Source organism: Oncorhynchus gorbuscha, linkage group LG12 (genome assembly GCF_021184085.1).
Source record: "Oncorhynchus gorbuscha isolate QuinsamMale2020 ecotype Even-year linkage group LG12, OgorEven_v1.0, whole genome shotgun sequence".
Lineage (NCBI taxonomy): Eukaryota > Metazoa > Chordata > Actinopteri > Salmoniformes > Salmonidae > Oncorhynchus > Oncorhynchus gorbuscha.
The window spans coordinates 74,141,667-74,165,578 of NC_060184.1; the positions used below are offsets into that span (position 1 = coordinate 74,141,667).

A 23,912-nucleotide genomic window follows, 5' to 3' on the forward strand; every position below is an offset into this window, starting at 1 on the left:
TCCATGTGTAACTCTGTGTTGTCTGTTCACACTGCTATGCTTTATCTTGGCCAGGTCGCAGTTGCAAATGAGAACCTGTTCTCAACTAGCCTACCTGGTTAAATAAAGGTGAAATAAAAAAATAAAAAGTAGTCAATGAATAGCATTCTCACATAGGTGTTCCTTTTGTCCAGGTGGGAAAGGGCAGTGTGGAGTACAAAAGAGGTTGCATCATCTGTGGATCTGTTCAACAGATATGCAAATTGGAGTGGGTGTAAGGTTTCAGGGATAATGGTGTTGATGTGAGTCATGACCAGCTATTCAAGCACTTCATGGCTACAGACATGAGTGCTACGGGTCGGTAGTCTTGTAGACAGGTTACCTTAGTGTCGTTAAAGGTTGATGTGAAAGGTTAAAAGTGACATAATAATACAAAATAAATTATAATCTTCAATTATAAATTAATTTCACAACCCTGTTTGTATAAGCTTTTAAATTATATCAATCTTGATATCAATGATATCAATATTTTTTTATGACCAAAAAAGTCACTTTCTGAGCACTTCTACAATGGGTAAATATGTATCAAAAGGAGTACTCTCAAAAACATATTGAATTCAACTGGATTTAGTTACCCGTTCAGTACATTTCGATAGATATTCGTATTTAGATGTGTGGATGGTTGACAAATACAAACTTTATACTGTTGCCATCAAAACAATGTAGCTAGTCACAAGTCAATTAAAATGCAGGTGAAAAAGTGACACATGCAGTACCAGTCAGGCTTTGTATAATTACGAATCTGATCCATCTCTGATGAATATTGTGGTTCGTCCTGCCCAGTAGTTTAACAAGTCAAACGGGGTTGCGTTCAGTACGACAGAACGGTATGCAACGTTGAATTCAACGGAAACGGTAGACCTACTGTATTGAACGACCAGTTGAAAAACGTTGAAATTGTGGTGGATCAGAGTGCAGTTATCATATGGTGTGCTGCACGAGTTTTGCGATTTCAGATGGTCACACCTATGTTTACCAGGCCACACACACACACACCAAACGGGCGCAGAAGTATGCTACCGCAAAGTCTTTCGAAGAAAGGTCCGCACCGTTTTTTGAGGACCGTTTTGTGGAAACGTATGGTTCAGTGTAAACGTTAACGCGAACTGAACGCACTCCAGCACACACACACACACACACACACACACACACACACACACACTCTCTCTCTCTCTCTCTCTCTCTCTCTCTCTCTCTCTCTCTCTCTCTCTCTCTCTCTCTCTCTCTCTCTCTCTCTCTCTCACATGCTCAAACTGCATCGCGCTTAATGCCATAAACTAGTTTTGAGGACTTTGTAGCCAAATTAATCAATAATTGCAGTCAAATATTGATATATACAAAGTACTTTGCCACCAACAACTATTCAGCCTCCGCATTCTCGTGACAAGACATCCCACGCGAGTCATATTTGGAAGATTGCTGTCGCATGACAATCCTAAAGGACCAAAAACTATTGATACAGACGAATATGCGTATTTTTTTAGGCAGGGCATTGGTCCTCTGTACAATTCTTAAGCCGTTACGTTTATCTAGGGCAAGTTATTTTCAATGATTTAGCAGGATTTAGTTCGCCTTGTCCAGCAGTGACTGGAACAGATTGCTATTTCGTTTTTAGACATGCACGGACTGAGTTGCAAATGTAAATGGGGCCTTACTTTCACTCTGTTCTTATCTGTCATTTGCGTGTTTATCTTCTGTGAATATTTGATATATTACCCTGCAATTTTGCGTTGTTCGTGGCCGAAGTTGAATAGAGACAGCGGCAAGGGAGTCCCCCCGCTTCGCGCTTTGTTTCTGTCGGATACCCACCTCCTTGGCGCAATAAAGGGACACTGGTTCGACAAACTGCGAAGGTAGGCTTTAAACTCCTATTCCAATTTCATTGCTTGTGCGTATTTGATAAGTTATCATATTAATAAAAATAAATGTTTATTTTTGTGTGTTTTACATCCCTGTAGGACTGTCATTTGTTGAATGTGTGCATTTCAAACCTCTCTTTGGTCAAAACTGTAATTTGCATCTCATATCAGAAAAAAATACAAAAGTACAAAAAAATAAAATCTGAAAACAATGAACAGAAACAGACAGTACAAGTCCCTCCAAACACGTCCATGAATCATGGAAAGTGGGAGCTTTTTGTTTAGGACAGGAATAGAATTAATCCTCTTAGATGGCTCAAATTAATATCAGATCATATGAAATCACCATGGCATCCAACTTCACCAGCTAGGGCACTAAACCGGATCACATCTTTAACTGCAATGCTTCATGTTCACATGGTTCACAAAATGAGTTCTAGTGGTCAGTCTCAATAGTTTTTTTCATTGGGAGGATGCTACCAGGATTTGTTAAATACATTATATAGCATGATGGACAAGAACACTTTCAATCAAAGGGGGTTGTATCTTGGTAGAGTTGGGTAGTCATGACCAACAGATTATTATCAGGGCCAGGAATATGTTCTTATGAGGCCTCATCAGGACAACTCTGGACTGTAATAGGCTATCACTATAGTCAGGGCCGAGAGTTTTTCCTAGTGGTCCTTCAGGAAAACTCCCTGCCCTAATCATAATGTACTGTACATTCCTCCCTGATAGAGAATGGCAGATGGAGAGAGCTTTCCAGACAGCACTGGGGGTCCTACAGCCAGAGGTGGTCTTCATTTTGGGAGACATATTCGACGAGGGGAAATGGAGCTCCCCAAAGGTTAGTTGATGGACACTGTCGGTTATCAGAAAGGATAGACCACACACACCTCCAACAGCTAGACTACTCAGGATATGTGACAATAACACCATCTGTTGGCACAGAAGGGGATGTGTGTGTGTGTGTGTGTGTGTGGAGTTGAGCATTGGCCGTTCCAATTTCATTTTCCTTGATTTGATTTGATTGAGTTGTGACTAACCTCCACCAATTGTGCTTTAGTAGAAACACAGACAGTGAATGGGAGTAGGTGTTTGGGAGTTCATTACATTTATTATGAGGTAATGGTATGATATAACCTAAATGTAACTGAGGGAGGAATTAAATAACAGTAGTACACATCCTACTGTAACACCCTACTGTGTCGAGTGCTAGGAGGGGTTGAGGCAGATGTTGATACCCCAGCTCAAACTGTTCCTCTGTGACCATCTGAATATGCACCTTGTGTTCTTCAGGACTGGGAGGACGACGTCCGACGCTTTACGCAGATCTTCCGACATCCCAGAGACGTGGAGCTTATAGCCCTCATTGGTAACCATGACATCGGCTTCCATCATGAGTAAGTTAAGTTCAGAAGTCTCACTGTTAAATGGACGCTACCAAGAACATGTGGACAACGTTCTCTCTATTCTCAACTAGTTCCGCTAACAGAAGGGAGTTATGTTGTCTGTAGTGGTCCTTCTGTAGCTCAGTTGGTAGAGCATGGCGCTTGTAACGCCAGGGTAGTGGGTTCATTCCCTCTACATAGAATGTATCACACTGACTGTTCGCTTTGGATAAAAGCCTGCTAAAATATATTATTATTATTAGTTGGTGTGCGTTAGTAGGCCCTAGCCCTGTGGTTGTTCTCTCTATTCTCAACTAGTTCCCCTAACAATAGGGAGTTATGTTGTGTGTAGTTGGTGTGCGTTAGTAGGCCCTAGCCCTGTGGTTGTTCTCTCTATTCTCAACTAGTTCCCCTAACAATAGGGAGTTATGTTGTCTGTAGTTGGTGTGCGTTAGTAGGCCCTAGCCCTGTGGTTGTTCTCTCTATTCTCAACTAGTTCCCCTAACAATAGGGAGTTATGTTGTCTGTAGTTGGTGTGCGTTAGTAGGCCCTAGCCCTGTGGTTGTTCTCTCTATTCTCAACTAGTTCCCCTAACAATAGGGAGTTATGTTGTCTGTAGTTGGTGTGCGTTAGTAGGCCCTAGCCCTGTGGTTGTTCTCTCTATTCTCAACTAGTTCCCCTAACAATAGGGAGTTATGTTGTCTGTAGTTGGTGTGTGTTAGTAGGCCCTAGCCCTAACAATAGGGAGTTATGTTGTCTGTAGTTGGTGTGCGTTAGTAGGCCCTAGCCCTGTGGTTGTTCTCTCTATTCTCAACTAGTTCCCCTAACAATAGGGAGTTATGTTGTCTGTAGTTGGTGTGCGTTAGTAGGCCCTAGCCCAATAGTGGTTGTTGTCTCTATTCTCAACTAGGCCCTAGCCCTAACAATAGGGAGTTATGTTGTCTGTAGTTGGTGTGCGTTAGTAGGCCCTAGCCCTAACAATAGGGAGTTATGTTGTCTGTAGTTGGTCAAGTAGGCCCTAGCCCTAACAATAGGGAGTTATGTTGTCTGTAGTTGGTGTGCGTTAGTAGGCCCTAGCCCTAACAATAGGGAGTTATGTTGTCTGTAGTTGGTGTGCGTTAGTAGGCCCTAGCCCTAACAATAGGGAGTTATGTTGTCTGTAGTTGGTGTGCGTTAGTAGGCCCTAGCCCTAACAATAGGGAGTTATGTTGTCTGTAGTTGGTGTGCGTTAGTAGGCCCTAGCCCTGTGGTTGTGCTCACTTTCTCTTGACATAGCATAATTATTTTTAAATCTTTGAACAGAATGAGCTGGTACAAACTTGAACGCTTCGAGAGGGTGTTCAATGTCACCTCTGCCCGGATCGTAACCAACAAGGGAGTCAAGTAGGTCACTTTACTGTAAATAGCGTCATCTAACCTTGTCTCAAAATTATGCATGTGAACAGTTTAACAATGTGTTGTTTGTGGTTAGTCACGTTGATGTGTAGCTTAGCTCCAATCCTTGTACCATCATTAATGTGTGTGTGTGTGTGTGTGTGTTCGTGTTCCCACAAAGTTTTGTACTGGTGAACAGTATGGCCATGCATGGAGACCGCTGCCCCATCTGCGAGCATGTGGAAAACGAGCTGTACAGCCTCTCTCAGGCTCTCAACTGTTCAGTGCTGGTGATCTTAATCGCAACCATCATCCTCAACAATGCCACACACATACACACAAACAAACACACAAACAAAATGAGGGTTATTGGGATTTGGAAAGAAGCAAGAGATTTGAGCATTGACAAAAAAAATAAGTATTTCTTTCCCGAGTGCAATCAAGAGTCACCATATGGCTTTTGCATGTTACTCAGCGCCAACAATATGTGGGTCAAATGTTTTGAGTTAATCCCAGACATTATTCAGTAACATCCCCAGAAATGTATTTTTGAAACGTGGTAAGTATTATGATGTCACGAAAGAGGAAGGATTGTCCCTACACATTGTCAACATTATGTTACTCCCATTGCTAATGTGAAAGTAGATTGTAATGATATTGTGGATTTCACAGAGCCACCGGTCAAGCAGCATGAGAACATACTGTCAGGAGGACATGCAGAAGTTTCCCCGTTCATCACCTATCATCCTGCAGGTACGGTTTAGTGTGTGTGCGCGTGCTTGCGAAGTGACTGAGACTACTTCAGTTAATTATAGGTCCTCGCGGTGTCATTGTACACTGAGTGTACAACATATAGGAACACCTTCCTAATATTGAGTTCAATTTGTTGTGGGCATGGACTACAAGGTGTTGAAAGCATTCAACAGGGATGCTGGCCAATGTTGACTCCAATGCTTCCAATAGTTGTGTCAAGTTGGCTGGATGTCCTTAGGGTAGTGGAGCATTCTTGATACACACAAGAAACTGTTGAGGGTTGAAGCGAGTAGTGTTGCAGTTCTTTACACACACAAACGGGTGCGCCTGGCACCTACTACCACCTACTACCACCACTACTACCACCTACCACCACCTACCACCACCTACCACCACCTACTACCACCACCTACTACCACCACCTACCACCACCTACCACCACCTACTACCACCACCTACTACCACCTACCACCACCTACTACCACCTACCACCACCTACTACCACCTACCACCACCTACTACTACCACCTACCACCACCTACTACCACCTACCACCACCTACTACCACCACCTACTACCACCTACCACCACCTACTACCACCTACCACCACCTACCACCACCTACCACCACCTACCACCACCTACTACCACCTACCACCACCTACTACCACCTACTACCAGACCCCATTCTAAGGCACTGACATCTTTTGTCTTGCCTATTCACCCTCTGAATGGCACACAAACACAGTCCATTTATTAATTGTCTCAAGGCTTAAAAAGCCTTGTTTAACCTGTCTCCTCTCCTTCATCTAGGGGCGGCAGGGTAGCTTAGTGGTTAGAGCGTTGGACTAGTAACCAGAAGGTTACAACCGTTACAAACTGGTTACAAATCTGTCGTTCTGCCCCTGAACAGGCAGTTAACCCACTGTTCCTAGGCCGTCATTGAAAATAATAATTTGTTGTTAACTGACTTGCCTAGTTAAATAAAGGTGAAGTAGATTTAACAAGTAAGGGATCATAGCTTTGGCATTTGCTATTTTATTCCAATCCTCATTAGCTGTTGCAAAAGCAGCAGCTACTCTTCCTGGGGTCCACACAAAACATGACATAATACAGAACATTAATAGACAAGAACAGCTCAAGGACAGAACTACATACATTTCTTTTTAAAGTCACACATAGCCTATATATCAATGCATACACACTATCTAGGTCAAATAGGGGAGAGGCGTTGTGAGGTGTTGCTTTATCTGTTTTTTTTAAACCAGGTTTGTTGCTTATTTGAGCAATATGAGATGAAAGGAAGTTCCATGCAATAAGGACTCTATATAATACTGTGCGCTTTCTTGAATTTGTTCTGGATTTGGGGACTGTGGGGACTTCATGTCTGGTGGGGTGTGTGTGTCAGAGTTATGAGTAAGTTGACTATGCAAACAATTTTGGGATTTTCAACACAATGTTTCTTATAAAAAGGAGTGATGCAGTCAGTCTCTCCTCAACTCTTAGCCAAGAGAGACTGGCATAGTATTTATATTAGCCCTCTGATTACAATGAAGAGCAAGATGTGCCGCTCTGATCTGGTCCAGCTACAGCTTAACTAGGTCTTTCCTTGCAGCACTGGACCACACAATTCGACAATAATCAAGATTGGACAAAACTAGAGCCTGGAGGGCTTGCTTTTTGGAGTGTGGTGTCAAAAAAGCAGAGCATCTCTTGATTACAAACAGACCTCTCCTCATCTTTACAACAATTTAATCTATATGTTTTGACCATGACAGTTTACAATCGAAGGTAACACCAAGTAAATTATTCTCCCCAACTTGTTCAACAGCCACAACATTCATTACCAGATTCAGCTGAGATCTAGAACTTATTGAATGATTTGTACCAAATACAATGCTCTAGTTTTAGAGATGTTCAGGACCAGTTTATTACTGGCCACCCATTCCAAAACAGGTTGCAACTCTTTAAGTGTTTATGTGACTTCATTAGCTGTGGTTGCTGATGGGTATATGGTTGAATCATCAGCATACATGGACACAAATTCTTTGTTTAATGCCAGTGGCAGGTCATTGGTAAAAATAGAAAAGAGGGCCTAGAGAGCTGCCCTGCGGTACACCACACTTTACATTTTTTACATTAGAGAAGCTTCCATTAAAGAAAACCATTTGAGTTATATTAGATAGACAGCTCTGAATCCAAGATATGGCAGAAGTTGAAAAGCCATAACCCATATGTTTTTTCAACAACAGGTTATGGTCAATAATATCAAAGGCTGCACTGAAATGTAACAATTGAGCTCCCACAATCTTCTTATCAATTTCTTTCAACCAATCATCAGTCATTTGTGTCAGTGCAGTACATGTTGAGTGCCCTTCTCTATAAGCATGCTGAAAGTCTGTTGTGAATTTGTTTACAGAGAAATAGCATTGTATTTGGTCATACACAATTTCTTCCAACAGTTTGCTAAGAGCTGGCAGCAAGCTGATAGGTTGGCTGTTTGAACCAGTAAAGGCAGCTTTACCACTCTTGGGTTGCGGAATGACTTTGCTTTCACCCAGGCCTGAGGACAAAGACTTGCCTCAAGGCTCAGATTAAAGATATGACAGATAGGCGTGGCTACAGAGTCAGCTACCATCCTCAGTAGCTTTCCCTCTAAGTTGTCAATGCCAGGAGATTTGTAATTTATTGATCGAAAACAATTATTTTTCCACCTCTCCCATAATAACTTTACAGAACTTGCAATGCTTTTCTTTCATTATTAGTTTTTTTTTAAATGGATGAATACGGCTCACAGTTCGTTGTTGGCATTTCCTGCCTAAGTTTGCCCACTTTGCCAATGAAGTAATCATTGAAATAATTGGCAACATCAAGTGATTCGATGAAAGATGGAGTTGAATATGTCTTTTTGCCCATAATTTCATATAATATAATTTCATTGATCTTAGCTTCATAATGCAGTTTCTTCTTCTTTTTGTTGAGTTTAGTCACATAATTTCTCAATTTGCAATAAATCAGCCAGTCAGATGTGCAGCCAGACTTATTAGCCACTCCTTTTGCCCCGTCTCTTTCAACCATACAGTTTTTCAATTCGTTATCAATCCATGGAGCCTTACCAGTTCCAACAGTCAGTTTCTTAACAGGTTCATGTTTATCAATAATTGGAAGAAGCAATTTCATAAATTCATCAAGTGCAGCGTCTGGATGCTCCTCATTAATCGCATCAGACCAACAAATATTTTGAACATGAGAACTATTTTTGTTTGTTTAAAAGATCCTTCACGTGTGAGAGAGACACCACTGTCCTCAATGGTACTCCCGCAAGGTGTGGTCTTTGTCATGGTAGCTAGTAAAGTAGTTTACGTTGTTACTCCTCACAGTTCCAGACAGGGCAGGTCACAGGGAAGATTGAAAACAACAAACAGCAGGGATCTAGACAGCCACAAACCCGGGACAATCTGCGGTCCCAGCCACAATGACTAATCAAGCCCTCAAGAAAACACCGCTACCTTGATATGCAGCTAGCTAGCAGCTAGGCTAGTTGAGGACTTGGATTAGTTAACACAATGTGCCATTGGAACACAGGAGTGATGGTAGCTGATAGTGGGCCTCTACACCTATGTAGATATTACATAAAAAATCAAGTCATTTCCAGCTCCAATAGTCATTTACAACATTAACAATGTCTACACTGTATCACAGTTCACATCATCTCATGATGCTCAGCACTTCAAGCCATGCGCCATCAATGTGTACCCCTCTCTCTTGCTCTCTCCCCACTGGTGAAATTTCTCACGCCTGCACTTATCTGACCAATCAAACATGTAAACAACTAGGGTTCCAAAGCAAGCTTCTCTATCCGTGCTAATGAGTCGAGTAAATATAATGATACTTTTTTTAAATAGCGATGTTGATTTCACAGGTATTTTTAGTACAAAACATTAATAACACCTGCTCCTTCCATGACATAGACTGACCAGGTGAAAATGATGATCCTTTATTGATGTCACTTGAAGATAGATTTTTTTTTAAAGCCTCTCTCCTGTAACTATTCCCCAGGTTGTTGCTGTAAATGAGAATGTGTTCTCAGTCAACTAACCTGGTAAAATAAGAGTTCAAATAAATTTGAGACATGGATTGTGTATGTGTGCCATCCCGAGGGTGAATGAGCAGGACAAAAGATTTAAGTGTCTTTTGAATGGGGTATGGTAGTAGGTGCAAGCCACACCGGTTAGTGTCAAGAACTGCAATGCTGCTGGGTTTCACGCTCAACAGTTTCATCTGTGTATCAAGAATGGTCCACCACCCACAGGACATCCAGCCAACTTGATACAACTGTGGGAAGCATTGGCATCAACATGAGTCAGCATCCCCTTGGAACGCTTTCAACACCATGTAGAGTCCATGCCCTGATGAATTGAAGCTGTTCTGGGGGGGGGGGGGTTTATTGGTTAGTTGCAAATGAAATCCATATTGTGTGTAGCCTACCTATTATACAAAAACACCTAGCATTGTTCACTTACAGTATGTTATGTACTGTGTATTGACCTTCTGTCGGAAGCACTACCCTTTGTACCGACCTAACGATGCAGAGTGCACTGGGCAGGACGCCGCCTCTCCTGAAGAGCGACACCAGGTGTTCCATGAGCGCTATGACGTGCTATCCCAGGAGGCTTCTCAAAGGGTGAGCTTACACACACACTCAGTCATATAACTAACACCTGGGGTGCATCTCATTGTCTAAAGTGGCCTCCTCTCCTTGCTTGCACCTGTTTTATTTTATTCAGATCGTGCAGATGAAGGAAAGGAGACAAGGAGAGGAAGCTACTTTAGACTATTAAGATACAGCCCTAGGGCTCATTCTGAAGAGTGCATCTTTCTGACTGAAAACCATAACAAATGTTGGGTCTTCTTCAGCCTTGTTCACACTGCATGCCTTAATGCTCATATCAGTTTTGTTTGTTCAGTTTGTTTTGGACAACTAACTGTACAAACAGCAAGTTACAAGTGACCAAATGGTGTGTGTTCAGACAGCAGTCATGTGATGACAAGGCTACACTAGTTGTCATAGTAACGAGGGGTGTGTGTGCAGTGATCTCGACTGATTGGTGGTGGTACTTGTGCTTCCTATCAATCAGTTCTGTAGTAAGCTAAGGTGACAATAATGCCTGTCGTGGACATTTCCCAGTTGTTTTGAATGTTCAAAATCATAGTGGTAAGAACACTTTTAAAGCCTCAAAGGATAAGATGATCCAACTTTCAAAACAAGTTATTTTTGGCCAGCCACAGCAGTCCACCAGCTAGCCAGCAGTCCACCAGCTAGCCACAGCAGTCCACCAGCTAGCCACAGCAGTCCACCAGCTAGCCAGCAGTCCACCAGCTAGCCACAGCAGTCCACCAGCTAGCCACAGCAGTCCACCAGCCACAGCAGTCCACCAGCTAGCCACAGCAGTCCACCAGCTAGCCAGCTACAGCAGTCCACCAGCTAGCCAGCCACAGCAGTCCACCAGCTAGCCAGCCACAGCAGTCCACCAGCTACAGCAGTCCACCAGCTAGCCAGCTACAGCAGTCCACCAGCTAGCCAGCTACAGCAGTCCACCAGCTAGCCAGCTACAGCAGTCCACCAGCTAGCCAGCCACAGCAGTCCACCAGCTAGCCAGCTACAGCAGTCCACCAGCTACAGCAGTCCACCAGCTAGCCAGTCACAGCAGTCCACCAGCTAGCCAGTCACAGCAGTCCACTAGCCAACCAGCCACAGCAGTCCACTAGCTAGCCAGTCACAGCAGTCCACTAGCTAGCTAGTCACAGCAGTCCACTAGCTAGCCAGTCACAGCAGTCCACTAGCTAGCCAGCCACAGCAGTCCACTAGCTAGCTAGCTAGTCACAGCAGTCCACTAGCTAGCTAGCCAGTCACAGCAGTCCACTAGCTAGCTAGCCAGCCACAGCAGTCCACTAGCTAGCCAGTCACAGCAGTCCACTAGCCAACCAGCCACAGCAGTCCTCTAGCTAGCCAGCAGTCCGCTAGCTAGCCAGTCACAGCAGTCCACTAGCTAGCCAGTCACAGCAGTCCACCAGCTAGCCAGTCACAGCAGTCCACTAGCCAACCAGCCACAGCAGTCCACCAGCCAGCCAGCAGTCCGCTAGCTAGCCAGCCACAGCAGTCCACTAGCTAGCCAGTCACAGCAGTCCACTAGCCAACCAGCCACAGCAGTCCTCTAGCTAGCCAGCAGTCCGCTAGCTAGCCAGTCACAGCAGTCCACTAGCTAGCCAGTCACAGCAGTCCACTAGCTAGCCAGTCACAGCAGTCCACTAGCTAGCCAGTCACTGCAGTCCACTAGCCAACCAGTCACAGCAGTCCACTAGCCAACCAGCCACAGCAGTCCACTAGCTAGCCAGCCACAGCAGTCCACTAGGCAACCAGTCACAGCAGTCCACTAGCCAACCAGTCACAGCAGTCCACTAGCTAGCCAGCAGTCCACTAGCCAGCCAGCCACAGCAGTCCACTAGCCAACCAGTCACAGCAGTCCACTAGCCAACCAGCCACAGCAGTCCACTAGCCAGCCAGTCACAGCAGTCCACTAGCTATCTGGCTAGGTAGCTGTTTAGCTTTCTAGCACATTCACTCATTTGTTTCTAAACAATTAACAAGCTAGTTGGCTATCACGTCAACAGTTGACTAAAGGTTAAATAAATAAAAAAACATTAAAAACAGAGTAGCTAGCAAGCAACAAGATACCAACTAACAGTCTAAAACCACTTGATGACAAATAAATCCGATTTGACCGTTCAGACACAGGTCGCGTGGCCAGGAATCAAATGTGTATATGACTTCAAACCACTTAGGACGCTGGTTTGAAATGTGGCTAGAAATATCTGATTCCAAAATAAATAAATAAATACGATTTGAGTCAGTTTAAACGGCCAATGTGAACACGGCTTTAGAGGCATGTGATTACAGAAATATGATGGATTCTTTTGATCCCACTTTGCAGTTACTTTGGTGGTTCCAGCCCCGACTTATCCTGAGTGGCCACACCCACAGTGCCTGTAAGGTGGTCCATGACAACAAGCATCCAGAGATCAGCGTTCCTTCCTTCAGCTGGAGAAACCGCAACAACCCCAGCTTCATCCTGGTAACTAATTAACTACACTGAATGAAAATATAAACACAACATGTAAAGTCCCATGTTTGAAATAAAACATCTCAGAAATTGTCCATATGCACACAAAAAAAACATATTTCTCTCAAATTTTGTGCACATCCCTATTAGTGAGCATTTATCCTAATCGGTGGGGGTATAGGCAGGCATAACCTACAGACAATGAACACAATTGCATTTTATCAATGGATATTTGAATACACATACCGTGACGAGAACCTGATGCCTGTTGTCGTGCCATTCATCCACACCATTATTGTTATTTTTTTAACCTTTATTAAACTAGGCAAGTCAGTTAAGAACAAATTCTTATTTACAATGACGGCCTAGGAACAGTGGGTTAACTGCCTTGTTCAGGGGCAGAATGATAGATTTTTACCTTGTCAGCTCGGGGATTCGATCCACCAACCTTTCGGTTACTGGCCCAACGCTCCAACCACTAGGCTACCTGCTGCCCCCATGTCACAAGGATCTGTACACAATTCCTGGAAGCTGAAAATGTCCCAATTCTTCCATGGCCTGCATATTCACCAGGCATGCCATCCATTGAGCAAGTTTGGGATGCTCTGGATTGACGTGTACAACAGCGCGTTCCAGTTCCCACCGATATCCAGCAACTTCACACAGCCATTGTAGAGTGGGAAAAAATTTCAGTCAGCAATCAACAGCCTGATCAACTCTATGCAAAGGAATGTGTCGTGCTGCATGAGGCAAATGGTGGTCACACCAGATACTGACCGGTGTTCTGATCCACACCCCTAGCTTTTTGTTTAAGAGATCAGATGCCTATCTGTATTCCCCAGTCACATTTCCTCAAATGAACTGTAACTCTTTTTTGAAATTGTTGCATGTTACATTTATATTTTTGTTCAGTCTCAGGGTTGGGGTCAATTCCATTTTGAATTGAAAGTTTACCTCTCTCCCGCTCCAGGGCACCTTCTCTCCCACGGACTTCCAGTTGGCCAAGTGCTTCCTGCCAGAGGAGAGCAGCGTGGTGGCCATCTACTGTTCCACAGCCATGGTCGTCTTCCTCCTGCTCTTGGCCCACCTACATCTCACCAAGACCTCCATGCTCCTGGCCACCAATGTAATGGGCAAGCACAAGGGCTTCTGACAGTTTCTAGATCGTTCCGTTTGCTTGGCGGGTCGCTTTTAAAGAAAAGTCCCCTGAAGTGTGACTGAAACCAATAGAGGGTGAAATGTTCTAGGTGAATGGCAAGAGATAGGCCCTATGGTTACCTGTCAAAGTAACTGTATGAGGACATCTGTGTGACCTGTCACCTTTGATGCCCTCAGGCCCCATGTTCCAAAGACTCCTGTGTAGACACTCCTGACATAGATCCCAACATCACCTTTTACAGGGAGGCCCTGAGTCCTGACATAGAACCCAAAAGCACCTTTTACAGGGAGGGCCTGGGTCCTGACATAGAACCCAACAGCACCTTCTACATGGAGGGTCTGGGTCCTGACATAGAACCCAACAGCAACTTTTACAGGGAGGGCGTGGGTCCTGACATAGAACCCAACAGCACCTTTTACAGGGAAGGTCTGGGTCACTCTGGGATAGTTTTTACTGATCAATTACGTGCCCTGAGATTTTATCCCTCGTTTCCCTTTTTAAATTATTGGCAACTTGAATGTTTTTAAATTTGATCTCTGATCTACTGGTGAATAAGCTATGACAGGGCCATCTTTGAGCTTTTTAAACGTGATCTGGACGAAAACAGTCAAGGGAAGATGTTGACACTGGGTTTCTTGTAACTGTAATTTATGCATATACAAAGTGTACATAATCTGTCATATTTTCCCGCATATTCAGTTTAGACAACCCCCCCCCCCCAAAAAAAAAGTTTTCTGATGTGCCTCTTTATTAAAATAAAAATATTTTTCCATAAAGGCCTGACACAAACATATCACTGCTGCCTCCTCGCTCTCAGAATAGACTTGCACATTGAAAGCTGCCGTTCGGTGTAAAGAACAGCCCAGCTAACTGGGTTCACTGCTGTGGCAATGTGAAGGGCTCTCCATGTCCATGACCGACTTGATCACTACTTTCTCCTCTCATTCTATATCAGTTGATGCCTATGCATGTGTATGCATACATACGTTCTAGACATTCATAAATATGTATACACATAGGCACACACATTACTATGTATAATTGTACATATAGATTTATAGAATATATGTATATCTTTATAAATGTATATGTACATATATATTAATATAAAATGTATATGTACAATGCATGAGTGCATGTGTGTATATGTTTTACAGTACATGCACGCTTCGAAGCACACACACACACACACACACACACACACACACACACACACACACACACACACACACACACACACACACACACACACACACACACACACACACACACACACACACACACACACACACACACACATTTACTGGCACGCGTATGTATACATCTCATACACACTTCATATCTAAAAAGTTGCTTCCTACTGTAGTAAAACAACACCAGGTTGCGATTTGGACACGTCAATTGATCTTGTAATGTATTAAAGCTGAGAATCAGAAACAAAAATTGAAATGTTCACCGTCAAAACGAAGGAGGATGAAGGCAATGTCTCTGGCTGCGACCTGGTCACTGCGGTAGGTAAGTGGTTCATTTGCATAATGTATACAGGATTTCCGTGTGTGTTTTTTTTTAACCCCTCGCAAATTTTTCCTCCTTTTTTCTTACTAAAGAACATTTTCCTTTTTTATAAACCAGAAAAATGTACCTCTACAGAGAGAGAGAGAGACGCCCTGCCTGCAGTCTCTACTGTCAGATAGAGTTTGACATCAAGCTGTACAGCGCAGTCAACAACATACATCAGAGCTCAATTTACAGGTACAGCCATTATCAAGGCACAAAGATCTTCTACAAGTAGTTTTTTTCTCAATAAAGTTGTACAAAATAACATTACATTTTGCAGTCTGTACAAGATAATCAACAAAAACAAATCTATATATATATATAGATAGAACTCTTGCCCAAGAGGATCTAAGTCAAAAGGACCGTCTGTGGGGCAAATCAAAGTGAGTGTGGTATTTCTCTTTCCATCTAGACACGTGGCAGAAAGCTGCTGCTGCTCCTACGGCCAGAGGTGCATAGGACTCAAACTCCCAGCATCCTCCTATTCTCCCACAAGCCCCACCCCCTCTATGCTAAATCTACAGCCTGAAAGCCTCACTCTCCAACATCCTGCAATAAAATGATACAAAATAAACAAAAAGTGACAGAGTAATAAATATCACGGTGCTACATCATGTGTATACTTCCTTGACGGCATTAAGTTACCTGATACTTCTGCTGCCCACCCCTTCATCAAGTACGAGAGAGAGAGAGAGAGAGAGAGAGATGTTGGGAGGAACCAGCATTCACAGGAGTCCATCAGATCCCTCAACTCTCACACACCCTCATAACAACTTCAGCTGGTCCAGATCAAAACAACAGAAATGACAGAAGAAGAAGACTAGTTTCAAACAAAAACTACAAAAAAAAAGGCTTAGTGGAATGAACAGAATAAAGGCATTGGAAATAAAAGATGAGGCACAATGTCCCATCCCTGCTTAGACCTACAAAATAAAGTCAAGATGGGCCATAGATAAAAGAACAAAGGAAGGAGAAAAGTAAATAGAAAACAACAGCAATGTCAAACAAAATGACAGCATTGTGATGCTTCAGTAGTTCTCCTGGTAACAGGGCCTTGTGTTTTGGGAGTGGAATCAAACTGCGCCGGGATTGGCAGAGTGCTGACTGGATGGTGGGCTGCAACCAATCACAAGAGTTCGTATTGACGCAGGTGCATCCTCTGGATGATGTCTCGGCAGTCGTTGAAGACGCGGCGGATGTTCTCCGTGTCCACGGCGCAGGTGAAGTGGGGGTAGCAGTAGTGTTTGCCGTCCCCACTCGCCGTGCTGATCCTCTGTGGGGTGGTGGAGAGACACATCCACATTTCACTTTATTTCCTGAATTGACTGAACTGAAATGGAAATGACTCAAACCTTGAAATGGTTGACTCTTAAGTTAACACTAGGAAACAAGGGTCTACAGTCAGTACAGAATGAAAATGGTACCTACAAGGAACTCATCTCGGATGAAAAATTTGGCCCGGGTCACTTTAGGGTCCTCTCCAGGGTCTGGAACGGCTGACCACAAAGAGACAAATGTCATCAGAAGAAGGATATCATTAGGACTGGATGTAATCAGTGTAGTGCCTGATGGCAGGGCCTGCAATCAAATGTTTATATCTCTAACTACTGTTCTCCATGCTCCAAACCATTCTCATTTGACAATGGGAAGAAAGCATGTTAATGCTATTGTTCACATACTGCAACAGAGTCCCTGGAATATCTACAAGTAATAGTGTCATAAGAGGTCTAAATTAGGTTGATTCCAGGGCCAGCGCAAATGATTCCATTTGATTCACATTTTCAAAAAGTGTGAGTTGCCAAAATGGGTTAACCTTTGAATACATCTTGAGGATCGGTTTGGGAGTCCTTCAATGTGAAGCAACAACAACGATGCTTCGTTTCTGGAGTGTGTGAACCTTAGGTTAGTACATTTGTTTAATTTATTATGATCCAGTTTATAATATATTTTAAATAATGAACAATTATAATAATGCTTATGAATATTGAATATGAGTCAAATCAACAATGATTTAAACAATGGGGAGTTTTCCGTCCATCTTAGTACCCACCTTCAGCCGGTACTGTATAGCGAACATACTCAGGGAAGTAATCTTCAAGTTTGGATTTCCCTGCTAAGATCTTGTCAGCCAACATGTCCTGTTTGTTCAAGAACAGGATGACTGAAATGGTCCGTAGAAACCTGAAAAAAAGAATGGCGTGACTAGACGGGTATTTAAACATTCACATTTTGTCAGAGTTCGTGGAATGTGAACCGGTGGGTTTAAAAATAAAACCTCTCCATCCAAATCTCATGTTTCTGTTTAACACTGATTTCACCACCTTGACTGATTAACACCGATATCACAACATTGTCTGATTAATAGTGATTTTACCACCCTGACCGATTAACACTAGATGGGAAGCACATTTATATAGTGTTGCAATGTGTTACAGTTGGTTTGAAATGCATTTTCAGTGTATTGAAAATATATTGAAATCATAACACAATAGAATATATTACTAAATGTGGTGCGAAATGTTCAGTAGGGCAAAATTGGATTGGGAGAGGGCAGAGAGCCAGACGAGGTGACTGTGGACCAGAGGGCAGAGAGCCAGACGAGGTGACTGTGGATCAGAGGGCAGAGAGCCAGACGAGGTGACTGTGGACCAGAGGGCAGCGAAAGCCAGACGAGGTGACTGTGGACCAGAGGGCAGAGAGCCAGACGAGGTGACTGTGGACCAGAGGGCAGAGAGCCAGACGAGGTGACTGTGGACCAGAGGGCAGAGAGCCAGACGAGGTGACTGTGGACCAGAGGGCAGAGAGCCAGACGAGGTGACTGTGGACCAGAGGGCAGCGAAAGCCAGACGAGGTGATTGTGGACCAGAGGGCAGCGAAAGCCAGACGAGGTGATTGTGGACCAGAGGGCAGCGAAAGCCAGACGAGGTGATTGTGGACCAGAGGGCAGCGAAAGCCAGACGAGGTGACTGTGGACCAGAGGGCAGGAAAGCCAGACGAGGTGACTGTGGACCAGAGGGCAGAGAGCCAGACGAGGTGACTGTGGACCAGAGGGCAGCGAAAGCCAGACGAGGTGATTGTGGACCAGAGGGCAGCGAAAGCCAGACGAGGTGATTGTGGACCAGAGGGCAGCGAAAGCCAGACGAGGTGACTGTGGACCAGAGGGAAGGGAAAGCCAGACGAGGTGACTGTGGATCAGAGGGCAGCGAGAGCCAGACGAGGTGACTGTGGACCAGAGGGCAGCGAGAGCCAGACGAGGTGACTGTGGACCAGAGGGCAGCGAAAGCCAGACGAGGTGACTGTGGACCAGAGGGCAGCGAAAGCCAGACGAGGTGACCGTGGACCAGAGGGCAGCGAAAGCCAGACGAGGTGACCGTGGATCAGAGGGCAGCGAAAGCCAGACGAGGTGACTGTGGACCAGAGGGCAGCGAGAGCCAGACGAGGTGACTGTGGACCAGAGGGCAGCGAGAGCCAGACGAGGTGACTGTGGACCAGAGGGCAGCGAGAGCCAGACGAGGTGACTGTGGATCAGAGGGCAGCGAAAGCCAGACGAGGTGACTGTGGACCAGAGGGCAGCGAGAGCCAGACGAGGTGACTGTGGACCAGAGGGCAGCGAGAGCCAGACGAGGTGACTGTGGATCAGAGGGCAGCGAGAGCCAGACAAGGTGACTGTGGACCACAGGGCAGAGAGCCAGACGAGGTAATTGTGGACCAGAGGGCAGAGAGCCAGACGAGGTGACTGTAGACCAGAGGGCAGAGAGCCAGACGAGGTGACTGTAGACCAGAGGGAAGAGAGCCAGACGAGGTGACTGTGGACCAGAGGACAGAGAGCCAGACGAGGTGACTGTAGACCAGAGGGCAGAGAGCCAGACAAGGTGACTGTGGACCAGAGGACAGCGAGAGCCAGACAAAGTGACTGTGGACCAGAGGACAGCGAGAGCCAGACAAGGTGACTGTGGACCAGAGGACAGAGAGCCAGACGAGGTGACTGTAGACCAGAGGACAGCGAGAGCCAGACAAAGTGACTGTGGACCAGAGGACAGAGAGCCAGACGAGGTGACTGTAGACCAGAGGGCAGAGAGCCAGACAAGGTGACTGTGGACCAACCTGTTATTCCAGATGCTCTTGAAGAGATCCAGTGATTCCCGGAGTCTGTTGGTGCTGTTGTCTTCCCTTATGACCATATTATAACTGCTGCTTGCTGCCACAAAGATGATGGCTGTCACGTCTGAAAGAAATAGGAGCACATTAAATGAGTTGTTTCAGTACTCATTTACAAAAAATAAATTAAAAAGGAAAAAAAATGTAACCTTTATTTAACCAGACAAGTCAGTTAAGAACAAATTCTTATTTACAATGATGGCCTACCCCAGCCAAAACCTAACCAGGACCACGCTGGGCCAGTTGTGCGCCGCCATATGAGACTCCCAATCACAGTTAGTTGTGACACAGCCTGGAATCGAACCAGGGTCTGTAGTGACGCCTCTAGCACTGAGATGCAGTGCCTTAGAACGCTGTGCCACTCGGGGTGAGTACCAGTCGCTGAGACCTTGCAAACCACATCATATAGCATGTAATACTAATGAATCCTTCCGTATAAAATGTGGATCCAGATATGGTATACAATGCAGAGCTACTGAAACACCGTCGTCTGTCCCACCTTAAGACTGTGCTAGCCTGTAAAGCTAAAGCCTGGGCATTATCATATGTGCTAACATGAGTCTTCCAGTTTCAGAAAAGTTTACTTGAAAAGGTTACTCGTTGACCATCATTCACCGAACCACCATAGTTACACTCACAGCACTGTGGGGAGCAGAACAGCACAGTGGGGAGCAGAACAGCACTGTGGGGAGCAGAACAGCACTGTGGGGAGCAGAACAGCACAGTGGGGAGCAGAACAGCACAGTGGGGAGCAGAACAGCACTGTGGGGAGCAGAACAGCACTGTGGGGAGCAGAACAGCACTGTGGGGAGCAGAACAGCACTGTGGGGAGCAGAACAGAACAGTGGGGAGCAAAACAGCACTGTGGGGAGCAAAACAGCACTGTGCGGAGCAGAACAGCACAGTGGGGAGCAGAACAGCACTGTGGGGAGCAGAACAGCACAGTGGGGAGCAGAACAGCACTGTGGGGAGCAGAACAGCACTGTGGGGAGCAGAACAGCACTGTGGGGAGCAGAACAGCACTGTGGGGAGCAGAACAGCACTGTGGAGAGCAGAACAGCACAGTGGGGAGCAGAACAGCACAGTGGGGAGCAGAACAGCACTGTGGGGAGCAGAACAGCACTGTGGGGAGCAGAACAGCACTGTGAGGAGCAGAACAGCACTGTGAGGAGCAGAACAGCACTGTGAGGAGCAGAACAGCACAGTGGGGAGCAGAACAGCACTGTGGGGAGCAGAACTGTACACAGAATCCAAACTCACCGTTAAAGCACTGGATCCATTTTCTCCTCTCGTCTCTCTGGCCGCCTACATCAAACATACTGAGAGAGAGGGACAAACCTGTTAACTTTTGTATGGGCCAATGTGTGGAAGAAGCACATTTAACTCAACCATGTCTTGATCTCAAACCTTGAGAGACAGTCTATTGAACTAGTTTTCTACATGGAGTGATGGTGCTGGAAACAGAGCCCCCTTGTGGGTAAAGTTAACCACAACACTAAACCACTTGGCAGTATGTTGATTTGCCGCGTCATGGTGTTTCAGTGCAGATACTTTCCATTTAGTGTGCATTTGTTAGACAACCAAAATGGTAATTAGCAAAAGGAAAAGACAAAAGACTCTTCCAAAGAAATGCTGGTGGTTGACTGTAAATGGTATGATACTAATCACATTTGACTTAGCTACATTTGTATTTTAACAAATTATGTCCATATAACAAACAAAAACCTAACACAAACAGAAGCAAAGCTTTATGCTTTTCATGACAGCCATTTAGAGACAAATTAAAATACTACCCTAGACGACCACAAGGTGGGGACATTTCCATGATAACAGGAAACCACCATAGCCATGTACATACAGTACATTGTTCATACAGTTAAGACAACAGACAATGCTGCGAAACATTACATCACAATGAAGGGAACACTTACTGAAAGTTCACTTTGTCGACTTGAAATCTTGTTTCAAAAATACCTGAAGTCAAAACTCGGCAGCGAAGCAAGTCCTGGGGTTCAAAAACAAGAGGGGCACAGAGATGAAGAGATGCACAAGAAAATAAGCAAAATAGAAAGGAAGAAAGAGAGAATTGGAAAACAAATCAAATAAACTCCCATAACTGTGAGGTGAAATAGCGCAGTGTGCAGTCATGTTGCCATGACAAAAGGGGAGCCAGTGGAGCACAAACATCGTAAATACAACCAATATTTATGTTGATTTTCCCTTTCATACTTCAACTACTATCACATTGTTAAAACACTGTACATTGCCAACAATATAACATTTGAAAATGTACTAATGTTTCCCTTGTTTATTTCCCTTTTGTTTATTGTGAATTCCATTTGCTTTGGCAATGTAAACATATGTTTCCCATGCCAATAAAGCCCTTTGAATTCAAATGAATTGAGAGGGAGCGAAAAAGAGAGTGACGGAACGAGCGAGAGAGAGAAATAAAGAAGAGAGAGAGAAAGAGTAATGTTTTCCTACACAGTGGTTCAGATGATACAGCTAAACAACATTTAACATGTCATTCATCAGTACATTAGAGCTATGTCATTCATCAGTACATTAGAGCTGTCATTCATCAGTACATTAGAGCTGTCATTCATCAGTACATTAGAGCTGTCATTCATCAGTACATTAGAGCTGTCATTCATCAGTACATTAGAGCTGTCATTCATCAATACATTAGAGCTATGTCATTCATCAGTACATTAGAGCTATGTCATTCATCAGTACATTAGAGCTGTCATTCATCAGTACATTAGAGCTGTCATTCATCCGTACATTAGAGTTATGTCATTCATCAGTACATTAGAGCTGTCATTCATCAGTACATTAGAGCTGTCATTCATCAGTACATTAGAGCTGTCATTCATCAGTACATTAGAGCTGTCATTCATCAGTACATTAGAGCTGTCATTCATCAGTACATTAGAGCTGTCATTCATCAGTACATTAGAGCTGTCATTCATCAGTACATTAGAGCTGTCATTCATCAGTACATTAGAGCTGTGTCATTCATCAGTACATTAGAGCTGTCATTCATCAGTACATTAGAGCTGTCATTCATCAGTACATTAGAGCTGTCATTCATCAGTACATTAGAGCTATGTCATTCATCAGTACATTAGAGCTATGTCATTCATCAGTACATTAGAGCTATGTCATTCATCAGTACATTAGAGCTATGTCATTCATCAGTACATTAGAGCTATGTCATTCATCAGTACATTAGAGCTGTCATTCATCAGTACATTAGAGCTGTCATTCATCAGTACATTAGAGCTGTCATTCATCAGTACATTAGAGCTGTCATTCATCAGTACATTAGAGCTGTCATTCATCAGTACATTAGAGCTATGTCATTCATCAGTACATTAGAGCTGTCATTCATCAGTACATTAGAGCTGTCATTCATCAGTACATTAGAGCTGTCATTCATCAGTACATTAGAGCTATGTCATTCATCAGTACATTAGAGCTATGTCATTCATCAGTACATTAGAGCTGTCATTCATCAGTACATTAGAGCTGTCATTCATCAGTACATTAGAGCTGTCATTCATCAGTACATTAGAGCTGTCATTCATCAGTACATTAGAGCTGTCATTCATCAGTACATTAGAGCTGTCATTCATCAGTACATTAGAGCTGTCATTCATCAGTACATTAGAGCTATGCTCTAGAATGTTGAAAAGCCTGCTAACCTGATCTGTTGGTGTGTAGTCATTCGACCTCACAGACTCAATTTTGTTCAAGAAGCTGCAAAATAGGAAACAAAAGACATAATTATGTGACACTGGCCTGTATCTAAGGAACAGTACATATCACTGACATTACAGTAGAATAGATAAAGATCTGACTCTACACATTTTAACTAAGGAAAAGCATTAAGAAGAAATAAAGTCATTTTCTTGTGTCTGTTGCCATGGTGTCTTTAAACCACTCCCATACCGCACGCACGCACGCGCTCCAGTGTGTTCCTGGATAGATGCAGCATATGGCTGGACATGGCGGCTGGTTTTGGAGCTGGGGCTCTGAGACAGTCAGTGGTTAGGGACCGGAGAAGAGGGAGGGACAGTGAGAACACTAGAGAAATACACACTTCAACATAATGTGTTTCTATCAAACAGACAGTGGATCTGAGGTCTGAGCCAAGCACGGAACAATCATTTCATTACATAGCTATCTATATCTGTTCTAACTGACAAAATAAAAAGGAAAAACTTGAGGAAACGAGGGAGACAAAGTATATTGAAAGCAGGTGCGACCACACAGGTGTGGTTCCTGGGTCAATTAAGCAATTAACATCCCATCATGCTTAGGGTCATGTATAAAACGCACGGTTGCCTATTATTTTGGCTCCCATGGCTAGAAAAAGAGATCTCAATGACTTTGAAAGAGGGGTCTCAAAGGAGCTTAGGGGTTTAAAGGGTGTGTGTCTGTATGTGTCTCTCAGTCTCCAGATCTCAACCCATTTGAACACTTACGGGAGATTCTG

At 44.1% G+C, this 23,912-nt stretch overlaps 2 protein-coding genes across 8 annotated transcripts in view; one reads left to right on the plus strand and one right to left on the minus strand.

The window, feature by feature from the left end:
* Positions 1–1,278: 1,278 nt before the first annotated feature.
* Positions 1,279–14,472, plus strand: mppe1 (metallophosphoesterase 1). Of its 2 annotated transcripts, none has more exons than XM_046292942.1 (9): positions 1,279–1,892; positions 2,637–2,745; positions 3,198–3,301; positions 4,592–4,672; positions 4,845–4,953; positions 5,336–5,416; positions 9,963–10,100; positions 12,409–12,549; positions 13,508–14,472. In XM_046292942.1, the coding sequence occupies exons 1-9, from the start codon at positions 1,657–1,659 to the stop codon at positions 13,688–13,690; spliced, it is 1,182 nt and encodes a 393-aa protein (XP_046148898.1). In that variant the 5' UTR covers positions 1,279–1,656; the 3' UTR covers positions 13,691–14,472. The 2 variants fall into 2 exon arrangements, with proteins under 2 accessions (XP_046148898.1, XP_046148899.1); XM_046292943.1 differs by having other exon boundaries at positions 9,978–10,100.
* Positions 14,432–23,912, minus strand: part of LOC123991387 (guanine nucleotide-binding protein G(olf) subunit alpha-like) — a 66,513-nt gene continuing 57,032 nt past the window's right edge. For 2 of the 6 annotated variants that reach the window (XM_046292936.1, XM_046292939.1), the window contains exons 6-13: positions 23,119–23,173; positions 21,343–21,416; positions 20,672–20,730; positions 19,358–19,478; positions 17,304–17,434; positions 17,067–17,150; positions 16,682–16,749; positions 14,432–16,526 (exon numbers count right to left, since the gene is read on the minus strand). In XM_046292936.1, the coding sequence (XP_046148892.1) occupies positions 16,380–16,526; positions 16,682–16,749; positions 17,067–17,150; positions 17,304–17,434; positions 19,358–19,478; positions 20,672–20,730; positions 21,343–21,416; positions 23,119–23,173 (739 nt within the window). In that variant the 3' untranslated portion in view covers positions 14,432–16,379. Of the gene's footprint in view, positions 16,527–16,681; positions 17,151–17,303; positions 17,435–19,357; positions 19,479–20,671; positions 20,731–21,342; positions 21,417–23,118; positions 23,174–23,912 lie in introns of all 6 variants that reach the window. The other 4 variants (XM_046292938.1, XM_046292940.1, XM_046292937.1 and 1 more) reach the window with 3 other exon arrangements.